Raw genomic sequence first — 15,609 nt, 5'->3', positions numbered from 1 at the left:
CATTGGACCTCCTCTCGAGCTCAACTTGCTACAGCTTGTGTTCATCATTTTTCCAAGCAGTTTGGACAGACTGATCCTCCTTCTCCAACAGTATTGGCAACCCGGACTCAATTACTGCAATCTCTGAATCATGGACTCTTTGTTGCTTGGTGTATCAAGGCTGTCCACTTAGTGCGCTCTTGTATGCTATAGCCACGCACCTCATGCTTCAGTATATGAATCATCTCGTAGCTACGAATAAGCTACATGGTTTGAAAATTCATGACAGTAAACCATTGCTTGCTTAAGCTTATGCAGATGATTCTCACTCCCCGCAATACAAAGCACGATCTTTCTGAGCTGACGCAAGCTCTTTCTTTATATGGTTTAGCTGCTGGGCTTCATGTCAATTTTCAGACCTCAAAATTGTTGCCTTTGCATTCCAACAAATTGCACTCTCTTTTATGACTTGGAGAAATTATCCCACCAACTCAATTGGTTCGCCATCTTGGTTATCCTTTGAGTTGGACACTTTCTTCTCGTCAACAATCTGATTGGATTCTCGCAGCTCTCAAGAAAAAGCTGGAGTACTTAAAATTGGCAACTTGGCCTCTGCATGTTTGTCTTCGAATTGTGTAATCTATTCTAATGGCGTATATTCAATTCTACTTGCCTCTTCTTATATTAGCAAGGTTGAGGTGCTGGAAATCTGCTGGTGTTCTCGCCATGGCAAAAAAAGCTTGCATTTGCTTCAAAATACAGATGCATGGAGGTCTTAATATTCTCAATATCCATCTGCACATTGTGACATTAATAAACTTCACGCATCTCTTCACTTCCTACTGCTTTCAAACTGAGTGATAGAGATATTTATCATTGGGAAATGGACATTAAAAAGAAGCTTTTATACCAAGAGACCACACCATACTTTTCTCCCTTAGATGAGAATGAAGATGGTAACATCCCAAGTGATGTTGTACTGAAGCATAGGGAGAAGGAAAGGATCAGCGGAGGCCATAATCTCAGCAAGCTGGTCTGCCCCAAAGAGAAGAGCGATACATTGTTGAAAGAAGATCTTGCAGCTCAACATAACATGAACTGATACATATCGAGAAGTTTGAAGGGGCTGATTGGGTCGGATGGGTAGATTCCGGGGAAACATTGCACCTCCTTCATAGATACCTTTATAATTAGCTCAAAACACTTTGCAAAATATCATAAAACACAAAGACCCATAACTTTCAGCAGAGACATGATATCAAATATTCAAACACATATCGAGATGCACCTTGAAATGGGCTTTGCTCTGATATAAGTTTCATAAGAAACAGAGAAGCGGTTGGAAAGATATGGGCAGTTTACTGGATAGGGGTAAAAACTGTCTGAAAAAGAAACAATCACACATAGAGAGTCATAGATTTTTGGTTTGACATCTAATAACTGAAGACATAGGATGATGCTCCTTGAAGAGAGCTTCGCGCTGATATAAGTTTTGTCCAAATCGGACCACCAAGCAAAAAGTTATGAGCAAAATACTGATAGGGGGTCAAATTGTCATGAAAAACACTTACTCCTTCTACTGGTGCCGACTTGGGAGAATACTACCTCCATGCTTAGACTTCATCAACGATCCAAGTCCCATAGAGGTCGCCTAAGAGGGACGGAGAGCTCCCTTTGTGGCTTGGGAAATAGATAAACCATGTATGCGCAATGAGCGACCGAATAGACAACACTTTTGAGCACTTTGGAAAAGAAAGCAATGGAAAAAGGAAAGAGACACTCAAGAGAGAGAACCTGAAGTGACCTTCATTGCCAACAGAGTGAGACTCCACTCCAATGCAACTCAAAATACTACAAACACAAGGGAGAAGAAGAGGTTTCATACGTACAAGAGGGAGCGGAAGCTCCAAGACTACTCATAAAGAGAGAATAAACTAGAGAGACATGGACTCAAGAGTCTACATAAGAGAATATCTAGAAGAGGGAGAGAAGGCTCATGGAAGAGGCTTGAGGAGACTAGAGCTACAGCAACATGAGGCCTAATGGTGAAAGAGATGTTGAACAAGGGAGAGGAGGGCTCCTTTTATAGAGATTTTATCACCCTCCTTCACCTATTTACAATTGTTGCCTGTAGATTCCATTCCCCATCAATCACATAAGCCCGTATGTCACCATCCATGTCCTTTTTGACTACTTTTGCCATGTGTCCCATCAAAAGATGCTCAAGACTCTTAAAATATTAAGAAATTCAAGAGTCTCCTTATAAGAGATTACAAAGATATGGTGTTGTAGGCATAAAGTCAACCCTATGGTTGACCAGTAGTACTCGGGTACTATATATACCAAGTACTTGTATTGTTTCATTTGAACATTTCTATTGGAGCTTTCTTGTGTGTGCACTCTTGCTCACTTGTGTTCACAACCTGTCTCCACTTTGTTCCTACATTTGGTATCAGAGCGCTTTCATCTCTAGAGCCCATTCTCGTGCTTGCTTCCAGACTACCGTAAACTTGGTGCTCCAGTGCACGTTCCTGGTTCTCACATTCAGCTCTCCAGCTTTTGCTTGAGGTAGATCCAACAGTCCAATGGCTGTTTTTTTATCTTTGAGGTCCAATTTTGATGTTTTCTGAAATTTTGGAGCTACCCGCATACAAACAAGCCTGTCCCACATCATTTCAGGTGGGGAAAAAAAACTATTTTTTTCATCTATACAGTCCGTACGGATCAGTGCGTATAGTTGCACGACATTGCCGCGAGTCCGTACGACTTGTTGGAACCTGATTTCGAGCCCGTACGACTTGTTAGAAGGCGATTCGAGCAATTTTCGGTGTTTTTGGACGTTTCTGCTCAGATGTGGACCTTTTTCAGCTCCGGTCTCTCCCAGGTGTATTCCAGCAACTCCAAGCGTCTCCATACTTCTCCACGCTCTTCTCTACACGTGTATTGTGTTCAAAAGTACTCCCGACAGCTTCATTTAGCTCCAAACAGCTCACTTCAACTCCTTTACCATCCCCAGCTTGCCCACACAGTAAGTGGACTGTTTTGGAGGTGTTTCGGGCCAAGGTGCACTTTCAGTAAGTGTTTTGAGCTGTGTACTTCGCTTCGGGACTTCGCTTCGGGACTGCTTTTGCAACCCATACTCTTGCACTCTGTTGTACTCAAAGTTTATGGCGACCCACCAAGAGTCACACCTGGGTCACGTCATGGTCACCTCAGCAACATGCCAAGTTGTTAGACCTTGGTCATACCTAGTCGCAGCGTGTTCACATATGTTCACATCTTGGTCACATGGAACAGACTTGGACATGACTTGACATGGACACGACTTGGACATGACTTGACATGGACATGACTTGGACATGACTTGACCTGGACATGACTTGGGTATGACGGAAGCAATACATGACCGAAGAGTGCCAAACCTCAACCTCGACTCACCATGGTCAAAGTCAATCAGAGGGAAGTACTGGCGCAATGGTACACTGGATACACCTGTTGGTGCACATGGGAAGTAGTCCAATAGTTAAGAGGCGACCCAAAACAGGCTGGAGTGTTGCGGAAGCCATCAAGGACAGAGCGGCCCACAAACGGTGGAATGGCTAAGGATGGCTAAGGGTGCAAGAAGACATCCAATAGGAAGAAGGAGAGGAGATTGGTAGCGGGGGGTGGAGCAGAGGAGGAGGGGGTTGGCAGGGGCGAGAGGCGTGAGTGAAGGAGTGAGAGGCTAGAGTCAAGAGCTCGCCTCGTGTGTATCTTCTGGGGGTGTATCAGTCATCTTGCTTTCTAATGAGTTATGCTACTCCCCATCTCTGCTCGCTACTCTAAAATCTCTTTCCGTTGTGTTCTCCTCCCCTCCTCTCCCTTCACCTGGTACAACGGACCTGTGTCATGTGGTTGAAGTTCTTTGCTGTTCATGTCGAGGGTTGGCTTTCATGATGTTGTTCCGCTTTGGTCTTCTTCTTGCTCACATCACTTCAGCACTTGTACCGCTTGCACATAGTTGACACCATCTACTGCTTGCACATAGTTGACACCATCGACAAGCACTCGCCTACGTATCATCAGTGACACTTATGGCACGTCTTACTCGCTTCTCGCACCAGTGGCCCTAGGCCTCCGGTAATACTTCCGAAAGTGTTAGGAAACCCCCCCCCCCTCAGACAGTTTATGGCGATCACGGTGGGACACTGCCGGTGTTGAGTAGCACGAGTGAAGTGGTGATGTAGGGTCCTAGAGAGAGGTCTTATGCCGAGTAGTTCTGAAACATTTGAAGGAGCTAGTGAGAGAACTAGGAGGTACTTGAGGAGAGTGGAGAAAAGACTTCCGGCAGACCAAACTAGGTACAAGAAGCATTACGTGCGACGTAAGTTTGCGAAGTCTTGGACCTTTCAATTCAGCCCAGAAGGCTACAAAAAATTCAACCGTCAAACCGTCCCAACTAGGGGATTTATGTTTACCCAAATGTTTGAGAGCATCATCCAATTCAATATATGAAAAAGACACTTCCAGCAATGAAGCTTTTGGCCAAGAAACAATAGGAGAGACAAGATCAATAAATTTGCTCCGAGCCAATTCAACTTGAGGAGTAGAAGAAGATGGCTGATAAAAAAGAAGCTGAAAATGATCCAGACATTGTTTTTCTAGCTGAGATAGATAAAGTCTGGGTCCAAATACCCTCTGATTTTTTGACTCTTATGATAGATTGACTTTGTCTATATGCATGTAAATTCCAAAAAAAAGATTTTGAGGAACAGCCCTTATCTAGCATAGGCTTAACTCTAGCCCTGGTCTGCCATTTGGAGAGCTTGCGTTTATCATTGGCATCAATTATGGAAGAAGCACAAGACAATGAACTCTGTTCAGAAGCAAAAAGGGACCTTTGATGGCTAATCTGTACCAAGGACTACTTGTGTGATTTTGCCCACTGGATATGATGCCTGGTTTCTGCCATGTACCATCTTCCATATTCCTTAATGACATTTTGAATGCGATGCACAAAAGAGTTCAAGCAAAGTCAATATCCTCCCGAGCATGAGATAACAATGGCCTGCAAGCCAATCGAATCATTTGCTGGAAATCTTCATGAGAAAGATATAATTGATTGACCTGTAAGTGTCTGACTGGAGAGAGCTGCATATCATCCAGAGGCATACCAAATGAAAAGTTCAGCCAATGTGGAGTGTGATCAGACAGTTGTTGAGAATGGTCAGTCCACATTTGACATGTATAATCATCATATTGCTGAGCATGAATAAGATACATTCTATCAAGCCTGGCCCAATATTCTGTAAAAGCATTATGATGATATGTAAAGCCCAAACTGAAGGGTGAGTTGCCGTCCATAAATCTGCGGTATGAAGTGATGAAATCATGTCCCCATTGCTGAATTTCAGAGGGCAGCATATGGGATTTATGAGTGGTATTGTCCTTCCAGTGAGGAGAATTATTGAAATCACCACTAAGTATAGCATTAGTGGACCAAGGATATTGCTTTATGGAATCCCACATTCGCGAGCTCTACAAGATGAAGTTTGAGAGGCATACAAGGAACCAATTTCAAAAATCTCTCCATTGATCATGCATTGGATAATCATCCATCGGCCACAAAGATCATTATATGCTACACAGGGCTGCAAATCATGTTTGGCTAGAATGCACACCCCAGAGAATTGATCAGAGCCTGCATAAAATATATCATATCCTGAAAAGAACCCATGCTGGCCAACAAAAGAATGTTGATAATGCTCTTGCAGACACACAACATCTAGATGAGTTGTATTTATATAGTGCCAAAGGAGCCTCCATTTATTCGGTTTGCAAAGGCTCTGTATATTGTAAGAAACACATTTAAGAGAAGCACGCATGAAAATATGTACAAGAAATGAGTAGTCCTCAGAAAGAAAAGGAGCCATCAAGCCTCTGCCATTGCCTCAGGGTCTTGCTAACCCTCAGAATCCAATTCCCCGACCAGATCATCTTCTTCACAAAGCGGAATATCCTTCTTGACTGCATTAACCCATGCCTTTGAGATGGGGCTATCAAAAGAGGTAGATGGTTGACCAGGAGGAGCAGCAGAAGCATCCCAATTACGAGATTGGAGAGGTCTTTGTTTGAGAGGCACTGTCTTCTTTGCAGTCTCCCAACCCTCATGAGAAGATGAATTATTTTCCACTTGCTTGCTGTTTCTTTTATCCTTGTTTTGAGCTGAAATGACTTGACTCCCTGTATGAACTGAAGGCTTTGCTCCTTTGGTTTCTGTCTTTTCCACGTAAGTCTTCTGACCTCCTTTATTAGATGGCTGGGGAATGGCAGCTGGAGGAGGAGGATGAAGGATAGAGGGACACTCAGAAGCTAGGTGTCCAAACTTGTGACAAGAGAAACAAGCTCCAGCAAAAATTTTTCATTTCAAAGTGAAATATTTCTTTCCCAAATTAACACCCTCAATCTCAACAGCAATAGAAGGAGGGGTTGTGGTCTATCAGTATCCCATAAGATGCAAAATCGATTTTTATTACCTGTGGGATGAGGGGGATAGATCACTTGTCCCAATGTCATTGCTAAGCCAAGAAGCTCCGTTCTCATGTAATCTGGGAAATCAACCACTTCAACCCATACAGGGCAATGGTGCTTGATGAGATTCTGATAGTCCTTATTAGGAGACCAAGGCATGATGTGCACCATCTAACGGCCAAAAAATAAAGGGGACATTTTCAGCATCTTTTGTTTTGTCAAGGCATCCAAGAGATGAACTTCATAAAATCCTCGGGAGGCGAAATAAACTCCTTCCACATAGCAGCCACCTAAGAGGGAATTTACCCATTGTCCCACATCATTAGCCGAAGGTATTTTCCCTGGGAAAAAGATGATGACTGCAGTCTGAGAGAGCTTCTTCAGAGGATGCACAAGAGAAGGCAACTTCATTTTGTAAGTGAGTTCCGGAGCACTTTGTTGAAATTCCTCATTGAACATGTCAAACACATAGGAAGCATCTTCAGATGAAGGGGCTATGGGGGGCAGAGTCTCCCTTGACTGTCTTTTGGGTTCTGGAGAGAGTGCCCCCTTTACATAATACTTATTTGTTTCTTTCATTTTGAAGTTAGTCGATTCAATAGAAAGATTCAAACGCTGAGATTGCAGTCAGGTAACAAGCTTTGAAAGAGAGGAGGATGAGGGCCAAGACGAAATAAACAGATGGAACAGAAGATTCAGTCAGGGCAGATAGCAAACAGAAATGGAATAGACAAGCGGGGCACAAACCAAGTGAGAGAGGGAGTAACCAGACAGCACGCGAACTAGACAGGTTGGGTTGAAACCAAAATAGGGGCGGCGACGCTGTAGCAGTTGGGCCAAAACTTGAGTTACATGCCTGGAAAGTAACTTTAGTAGTAGTAACTGCTAGAAGTCTCTACATTTCAAATTTGGTTGTACATCAAGTGAGACTCATGCAAGCACAGCATGTGCATGCATGCATACTTGACATGCAAGCTATGTAAGGATGGCCACATGATTCTAAAGCTGCCAAGTGGATACATGCAAGCTTGCATGTAAGTGTACTTTCTAAAAGCATCCCACTAGAACAAAAGCTCTTTACTTTACTTTTTACAAAGCAAACTTTGAGTTAGAAAGGTACTTTTGAGAATTACTTTTCAAGGACACCAATTCTTTTAGAAAAGTTCTAAATGAAGGGAAAGTTTGTGTCTTGCAAGCCACACAGTTTCCCCGCAGCCTAGCCCCTCATGCAGCCCATGCATGGCTTTACTTTTGGCATCCTTTGCACACCCCATCCAGCCTCTACTTGAGCCTCCTTCCCATGCCCATAACTACACCTCTCTTTCACCAAAATGCACTCTCCTAGCTGCAAATGACTACTCTCTCTTCCCTTTCTTATCTTAGCAAATCTACTGCATCTCTATTTCACTACGAGCTTATCACAAGTATTTACAGCTCTGTTTTGGTGAAAGTCAACCAGTTCTCCTGCTGCCATCTCTGCAGAGAATTCTGCCTAGAGACCCACTGTCTCCCTCCTACCTTGTTGCTGTTTAAACCTTGATCAATGGCCCTGAAAAAGAGAAAAAAGCATTGTCAACAACTGCTGTATGAAAATTTCAGCATTCTGTCACTCTATCCTTTGGCCATGAGTTGTTATACAACAGCAGGGCAACCTCCACTAAGCAATCGTGTTGAGGAGCCACCAATATGCAGAGCTGATTGCATGCATGGACTGGTGCAAACCCAGGACTGTAACAAGAGGTAAAGTTTGCACATATTGGACTGCAATCAATAGACATAGTTGCCCCTTCAACATCTGGAGATGTGCGCAGTACCAGTTTCGGATAGCCTGTCCAAACTATGATGTGTTTGGAGAACTGCTTGAAAACATTGCTCTGCTAACTCCTACATGTTTGACTAAGGAAAGCAGGGGAGTTAGTGTTGGGATTAGTACTTTATAAATCAACTGCAATCAATAGACATAGTTGCCCCTTCGACATCTGGAGATGTGCGCAGCACCAGTTTCGTATAGCCTGTCCAAACTATGATGCGTTTAGAGAACTGCTTGGAAACATTGCTCTGCTTGCTCCTACATTTTTTACTAAGGAAAGCAGGGGAGTTAGTGTTGGGATTAGTACTTTATAAATCTCACTACATAACTTCCTCCTAGAAGAGAACTTAGTCAGACAACTTCCTCCTATAAGAGAAATTAGTTAAACCCAAGCCAAAAGTTGCTTAATGAGGTCTTATCATACGTATCTATACCACTATTTTCTCTTTTTGAGTGGAATGATTTGCATGTAATTATCAACTTGTACCGCTCTAAAGATTATTGCTGCAGGCTGTCCATTACGTTATTTACTACCTTATAATGCCTTCTGTGCAATATCTAAATTTCTTTCTTTAAAAAGGTTTTAATTTCTTGTATTTAAAGCATATGTTTGGAAAGGCCTTTAATCGTACATTGTTCTATAATGAATTTCAGAAGTATATGTTTCTTTCTTTCTTTGGTCAAGTTTTTTTCTTGCAACTGTTTGAATATCCCTTGGTCTTCACATCTTGGCCAATCACCGGATGGGTGGATTTCTGTGGTATGGACGAGTGAACAGAGGCCAAGAGTGTGAATGGTTAGTCATGATTTGACTAATCAGCTATGAAGTGGCAGGTCATATCATCTTAGTGATGGTGATAACAACATTCTATGATTGGCTAACCCAATGTTCAAGAAATCCAAGAGTTGTTATTCAATTGTGTAAACAAGACTAGAACCTTTACCTGATTACATGGCTATGTCGTTCAGGTAAACCTTCCAATCAGCTATGTTATTCTTGAGTGAGGACTCATGTGGATATCTGTCAAATTGTAAAAGAGAACTTCTTAAACTCAGTTCATCTAGTGCTTTGGACTAAGCACCGGATATGAACACTGACTAGAAATTAAGACCTCTTGTATCTTCTGCCCGGTTTTGGCAGGTAGCATACATGTTTCTTACTACTTAGAAGATGAAGTAACCCAAACTTCAGGTATATTTCTCAGTTGAATAAGCAAGCTATGAAGTTGGTTCCTTGGCTAAGGATCCCTTTGGGTAGCAAAGTGGTAACTCTAGCAAGAGTAAATCTTATAGACTGAATGACTCATGTCTGATGGACATGAAATAAGGCGAGTTGCATACTTGACCCAGATTCCACCCATACCTCTCCCTTATGGCCATGTATTGTGATACTCATATGTGATCCCTTATGTTTATCTTTAAGGAAGGGAGAGAAAGAATTTACAATGATTTTCTAGAATCTAGCAATAGATTCAGGAACCTGAAAAGGATTCCAGTAGACCTTGATTTTACTTTGCATCCTACAATGGCCTACTCTTGATGATCCAGATGGTCATCTTGAGGAGTGGTCTCTGGTGGTATGGGACACTACAGATACTATTGTGGATGCATCAAAAGTTTCCACTCTTCTATCTTAGGTGGATCTGCCAACCTTGTGACTTTCCCCGTGGCATCTACATGTCGACGGGCTTTACTTTTCCTTCTGTCACCTCCAATATCTCCCTCGCCACCACCACATGGGTCCAAACTTTCCAGATTGGACAATTCGTTCCATCTAATTTTCCAGCCTCACCAAAGTTTGGTATGAGTGAGCTGACCACCATGGAAAGGGTGTAGATAACTGAAATAGGTACCCTGCACTATCTACAAGCCAAACAAACAAGCCTAAATGGAAGCTCTTTCCTTCTTGGCAAGGATACGACCGTTCAGTTTGGACAAGTTTTAGGTCTTGATCTCGTGCGCTTTGAATCACGAGCAAGGCAGCAGACGAGGACTCTGATATCATGTACAAAAACATAGGGTAGTTGCTTGCTTTGGGACCTCCCCTCACAGTGGAAGATTTACCCTGAGATCACAAGATATTAACAGGAAGACACAACGCAATGGTGTGCTTCCTGAAAAGCAAAGAGAGCAACATGGATCTGGAAGAGAACTCAGATGTACAGCAAAAACAGGATGGTAAAAAGCAAGTACAAAAACTGCCAACACATCTACCAACACTGCAGCAAACAATCACTGAGGTAAGGTACCAAATCTGGCTCTGTTAGCTGCACCCTTTGAAGTAGACTTCTCTTCTGCCACGTGCCTCTGTGTAGGCATCAGGAACTGCTAAAAAAGTAGAGCACTTCTACAATGTTCTGCTCTGAGGTTTCCTGCAGACAAAGCTCCCTCCAAATGTAGAGGTCTAGGACTGTTGCTCCTGCAAGAACTAGTCTGATCTCAAGCTCTCCCTCTTCTCTTCACGTTCAATGATGATGATTTACAGGCTGAGTGAATGGATCCCTGAAACACTGCTGCACTCAAGCGCTCCATGTTGCTCTCCAACAGGTCCTTAGTCTGCAGGCTGGTGTGCCCTTGAATGCTCAGTCCTCAACTGTAGAATGCCCCCCAAAGGAAGCCTTTTATAGGGCTTGTAACAGCTGACTGGTCCTAGGGTTAGGCCGAACCATTATAGGGCAGGTTGGCCCTGAAATCTACCCAACCAGACCTGGCTGCTGGGTAGAGTATGTGAATTTGCCGACCAGGTGGCCGACCCTGCCTCCTACAGTCTTCTGGCCGCCTTGCTGCACGCTGCCCGACCTGCTGTTGCAGGCCATCCTTGGAGGCCTTTCCAGCCAACCTGGAACAGGTCGACCACCCTGCCATAGGAGCTTATAAAAGTTCCAGGCTGACAAGGATGCCATTGTAGGCTATAAAACCCCTTCTGCTGGCCCTATTTAGCTGCAGATGACTTTTCTTCATGCCAAAAAACACTCCAAGGGATCTTTCTTCATTAATGCAGGCTCTTTCTTTGTATGGACTGTTTGTTGGCCTACACATTAATTTTCAGAAATCTTGTTTGTTGCCATTGCATTGAGCAACCAATGAGCGACTTGCAGGAATCTCCAGTCACACACAAGGCCAGCCTTGGCTAACTTTACTTTAGCATGCGTGCCTAATTAACTTTATTTTTCTTTGTGGCTACGCTTTGCCAAATTTATCTCAGCCATGCCATACCTTTATTGGGCTAGCTCTATCCACATGATCTAGACCTCACCTATGCTGTCTTTGGTCACAACTCTAGGTTATTCCTAACCTTGAGGTAGACCACGTTCTAACCTTAGATCCAATCCTAGATCCTAGGTTAGTCAGGCCTAGGCTTTTGTAAGCATATACCTTAGTTATTCCAGTCATGGACGTAACATATAGTGTATCTTTCTATGATAATTGACTTGATTGCGAAGGTCGTGATTCCCCATATCAAGTTGGTGGCTATAGTAAATGAAGTATGGGAGACCTTGAAGGATCTCTATCAAGTTAAGAATACATGGTGGATCATCATGCAATGAAATCAATTATTCAGCAAGACAATAGGGAAATGATAGTCAACACATGGCGTCCTTGTTAAATTGAAGATTCTCAGAGATCAACTTGCAGTGGTTGGTCTAAAGATGGATAGTAACCAGTTGGCGATGCTAATGATTAATATGCTTCCAAGGACCTTTAGAGAATTGGCGATGACTCTCATAGTTAGAGAACGAACGAGGCCAATTATTTTTTGAAGAAATGGGCTTGTTGCTTAAGGAGGCGGCTCAAATGAAGTGTATGCAATTTTGGCAAAGAAAAGAAGCAAAAGAAAAACGATTTCAAGGACAAGAAGGCACAACAAAAAGTGAAGCCTTGAAAAAGAAATTAAGAAAATATTTACTCTGAGAAGCTAGGACACCTTGCTAAGGATTGTAGGAAGAAGATGGCAACATCTTTGAGATGAGGTTTGTAGATTCAGAGGTGGTAGTGTTCATCTGGACATTGTGGAATGGTCCACAGACTTGGACTTTGTGATGGAAGATGATAGGCAATGCTCAGTCAGAGGACAAGGCTAACACCATTGGCAAAGATGAAGACTGGCACTCTAAGGTCACTATATGGGTAGTTCAGAACTACACGACTGCCCAATGATGGAGGATTCTTCCTGGAGGTGCCTAGCTTGTTTCAATAGCAAGCAACAATCTACGTTTCTAGGGTATGTGGTGTCAATTTAGTTGATTGGATCAGCATTGTTTATGGCATTGCAACTAGGCAAGGTTGATCTGGAAGGGGGTTGCTAGACCCTTGAGTACTTTTGTTTTGTACACACTATGATGGCATTTGTATGATCATGCAGGGTGGCCTTTGCTAGCACTATTTTTTGGAGGGAGTGGATTGGCTTCCCTTTTTTCTCGGAGTCCACCACAGGTTTGAGGTGGCATTTTCAGCCTCAACCTTGGTGCTTTACTAGCTCTTCTTGATGACTAGGTTATTGGCCCTCTCATGACATTTTGTTTTTCCCTCTGTTCTACTCATATGGACTGACTGAACATACATACATACACACATGTAACATGTTCGTGATCGAGATTGGCGATGCCATAGGTGATTGGTGCTGCATGGAACAATATTCGTGTGAAGGCTCACCAAATCTAATGGGAACCGAATCTAAAGGCAAAATGGAACAAGGGGTTCCCAAAGATAGGCATCGCCGCCACATAGAAATGTCCCTGGTGCATGAGCTACATTACAGTCGTTCTAGCAAAGATGGCAAGATGCTTTTGGTAAAAAAGAATGAAAACAAAGTAATGAATAATCCATGTGGAAGTCACGAGCTGATGAGAAGGAAAGACAGCAAAAGCATATGGTGAGAAGTTGGGCCAAAGGAAAAGACAAGCAGGGAAGGGTAGGTGGAACTGCAGACAATGGAACCTGCAGACAAGAATAAGCAGGTGGGGAGGTGAGCTCTAGGCTAATGCATATTAAAAGGTATCTCATGCTTTGACTTGATAGATTTGTTTAGGAATCATTAAAGACTTGGACACGGATGACCTTTCTAGGTTTTTAGTTTGTGCTAAAGATTAGATTTGGATGTTTTTGAGAATAGAGGAACAAAGGTGCACTATGGATTGTTTGCAGGTGTGTTATCTGAATGTGCAGTTGAAGGGATCTGAGATATTGGATTTGTAATGTTAATGAAGTACTTTTGGCTTTGTCCAGGAAAAGAGACATTTATTGACCGAAAATATGAAGCTTCAAGTGGGGATTGATGCTATATCTGCGAGGTCTGAAGTGTTCTGTGGAAGGCTGCTGGAGACGGATCAAGAATTGAAGCAAGTGCGTACAGAAATAGACAATTTGAGAACAGCTGAGTTAAACTTCGCAAAGGTAGAGAGTGAGTTGACTTCTGCCCAGCGTGAAATAGCGATCTTGAAGACGGAGCTGTCAAATTGGAGGTATGAGATCTCTTGTTACGGAGAAGTATGCTGTGTATGTGTTACAGGTGGTCGATTGTAAATCATATTTTTGCTCAGATTTGTGCAAGAATTTCTAATATAGGCCCACGGTGTTACCAGAATGAGCACTGAGATAAGGCAACGGGATATTCAGTTGCAAAATGAAACTTGTTGGGAGGAGAAGGCTGCTTTGGATAACTGCTTAGGTGAATCCATCGCTAGAGATGGTCCTGCAGTGGTTTCTGTTACATCTGGGCTTGTTAAACTAGACCAAAAGGAGGGACTTAATTTGCAGCCACATGTAAGCATACTATTTGCTAGTTTTGGAAGTTGGTTTGTGTTACATATGTTATCATTATGTGCACGATACCACCTAATAAAGTTGCTGAACACTGTCATCATTGCTGACTCGATGAAAAACCTCTAGGGTACAATGTTGGTGCATTGTACCCATGAACCTGCAGAGAATTTTGAATTAGGCAATAAAACAAGAAATGAGAACGAGCATAGGGAGTCCCAATTTTTGAGATCACAGGTATGCTCATATTTGTAAATTTATGTACCCAGGTATCTGCATTAATAAATTTGCTTACTGAAGTGGCTTGGCTGTGCAACAGGCAGGTGAGCAGGGTGACTTACAATTGGCCCCCACAGACTCTGCACACACTGTTTGCTTACCATTGACAAGCACAGGCTTCAAGAGGCAAGACTCTCAACACCAGATTCCTGGATTGCGAGGTCAGAACAGGACGCTACTATCATCGCGAAATGGAAATATTGCTGCTGATCTGAGGAAAGGTAATCGCACATGTGACATTGCTTTATTGCCTGGTTGGAAAAGGGAAGCTCTGAATTTGAATTCTGTTCCTGGGAGTCACATCAAAGAAAGACAACCTACACTCCGCCTCAGCTCTAGGTCCACCGATTTCTCTAACAAAGAAAACAGGTAGCAATACACAACGAAAGCTGTCAATTTGTCGATATACAAGCATTATCAATTAGGCTTCCAATAATGTAGAGGGGGTTCTTGCAAAGCCTGGATGACTTTTCAAACAATATTCCTCCATCTTGGCAGATAGTTTGATGTACAGAGTTAAAGAGTTGAGTGATGCATTAAAACTTGCTTGGGATCATCTGTTTGAAAGACAGTTTTTATTGTAATCTCACCACGGGGCCATTGTTTATTGGACAAGGATATCTCTTAATTGGAGCCCAGTAGCAATAGATCTTGGGCTTTATATTGATTTTTTGTAGTAGAATTACTCATGTGAGTTTACTTTTCCTTTCTTCTGTGTGCATATGTGTGTGAGAGAAGAGCTTATATTGCTGTAATGCCATCTAGAGGTGTCTTTTGAGAGCTTGGCAAGAGACTCAATTCTATTCAATGTCATTAAACAGTGACAAAGCATAAAAGCTAGTGGGTAGTATATTTTTATACATGCTAATAGTATTGGTCATCTGTTGAAGTTTCGTTAATTCGGTATACAATAAAAAGCTGTTGTGCTATTAGTTATGCTGTATCAGCAACAATGAGCATTTATTACTAAGCAATAAAGAATCCAAACAATTAATTAGTTGCACAACGATATCGGAACATGGCGTATTTGCTTGTCCGTGACGTTAAAATGAAGTGTCTTATCTGGTAACATAAAAAAAACTGTGGCTAGTTGTATTTGTGTGTGTGTGTGTGTGAGACGGTTGCATAGATCATGATGTATATCTAGCATACACTGAGATTTTCAGCTGATGTTATTTCGGCTACCTCGTTTTGAGGTCGCTACTCTTGTAATATAATCAATCAAAAGTTTCCACTTTAAAAAAAAGTGTCTGTGTGTGTGTGTGAGTGAG

General features: G+C 42.5%; 1 protein-coding gene across 5 annotated transcripts in view; it reads left to right on the top strand.

The window, feature by feature from the left end:
* The window catches only part of LOC147895333 (uncharacterized), a 166,397-nt gene extending 151,392 nt beyond the window's left edge, over window positions 1-15,005 (top strand). For all 5 annotated transcript variants that reach the window (XM_087384034.1, XM_087384035.1, XM_087384033.1 and 2 more), the window contains 4 exons: window positions 13,526-13,761; window positions 13,882-14,062; window positions 14,189-14,296; window positions 14,379-15,005. In XM_087384034.1, coding sequence (XP_087240160.1) covers window positions 13,526-13,761; window positions 13,882-14,062; window positions 14,189-14,296; window positions 14,379-14,711 — 858 coding nt within the window. In that variant the 3' untranslated portion in view covers window positions 14,712-15,005. The remainder of the gene's footprint in view (window positions 1-13,525; window positions 13,762-13,881; window positions 14,063-14,188; window positions 14,297-14,378) is intronic.
* The last annotated feature ends 604 nt before the right edge of the window (window positions 15,006-15,609 follow it).

Source organism: Dipteris shenzhenensis, chromosome 13 (assembly GCF_047967505.1).
Source record: "Dipteris shenzhenensis isolate YYH24624 ecotype China chromosome 13, Dip_SZ_1.0, whole genome shotgun sequence".
NCBI lineage: Eukaryota > Viridiplantae > Streptophyta > Polypodiopsida > Gleicheniales > Dipteridaceae > Dipteris > Dipteris shenzhenensis.
Note: the sequence above shows the minus strand (reverse complement) of the source record. Positions and strands in the feature narration are given on the sequence as shown.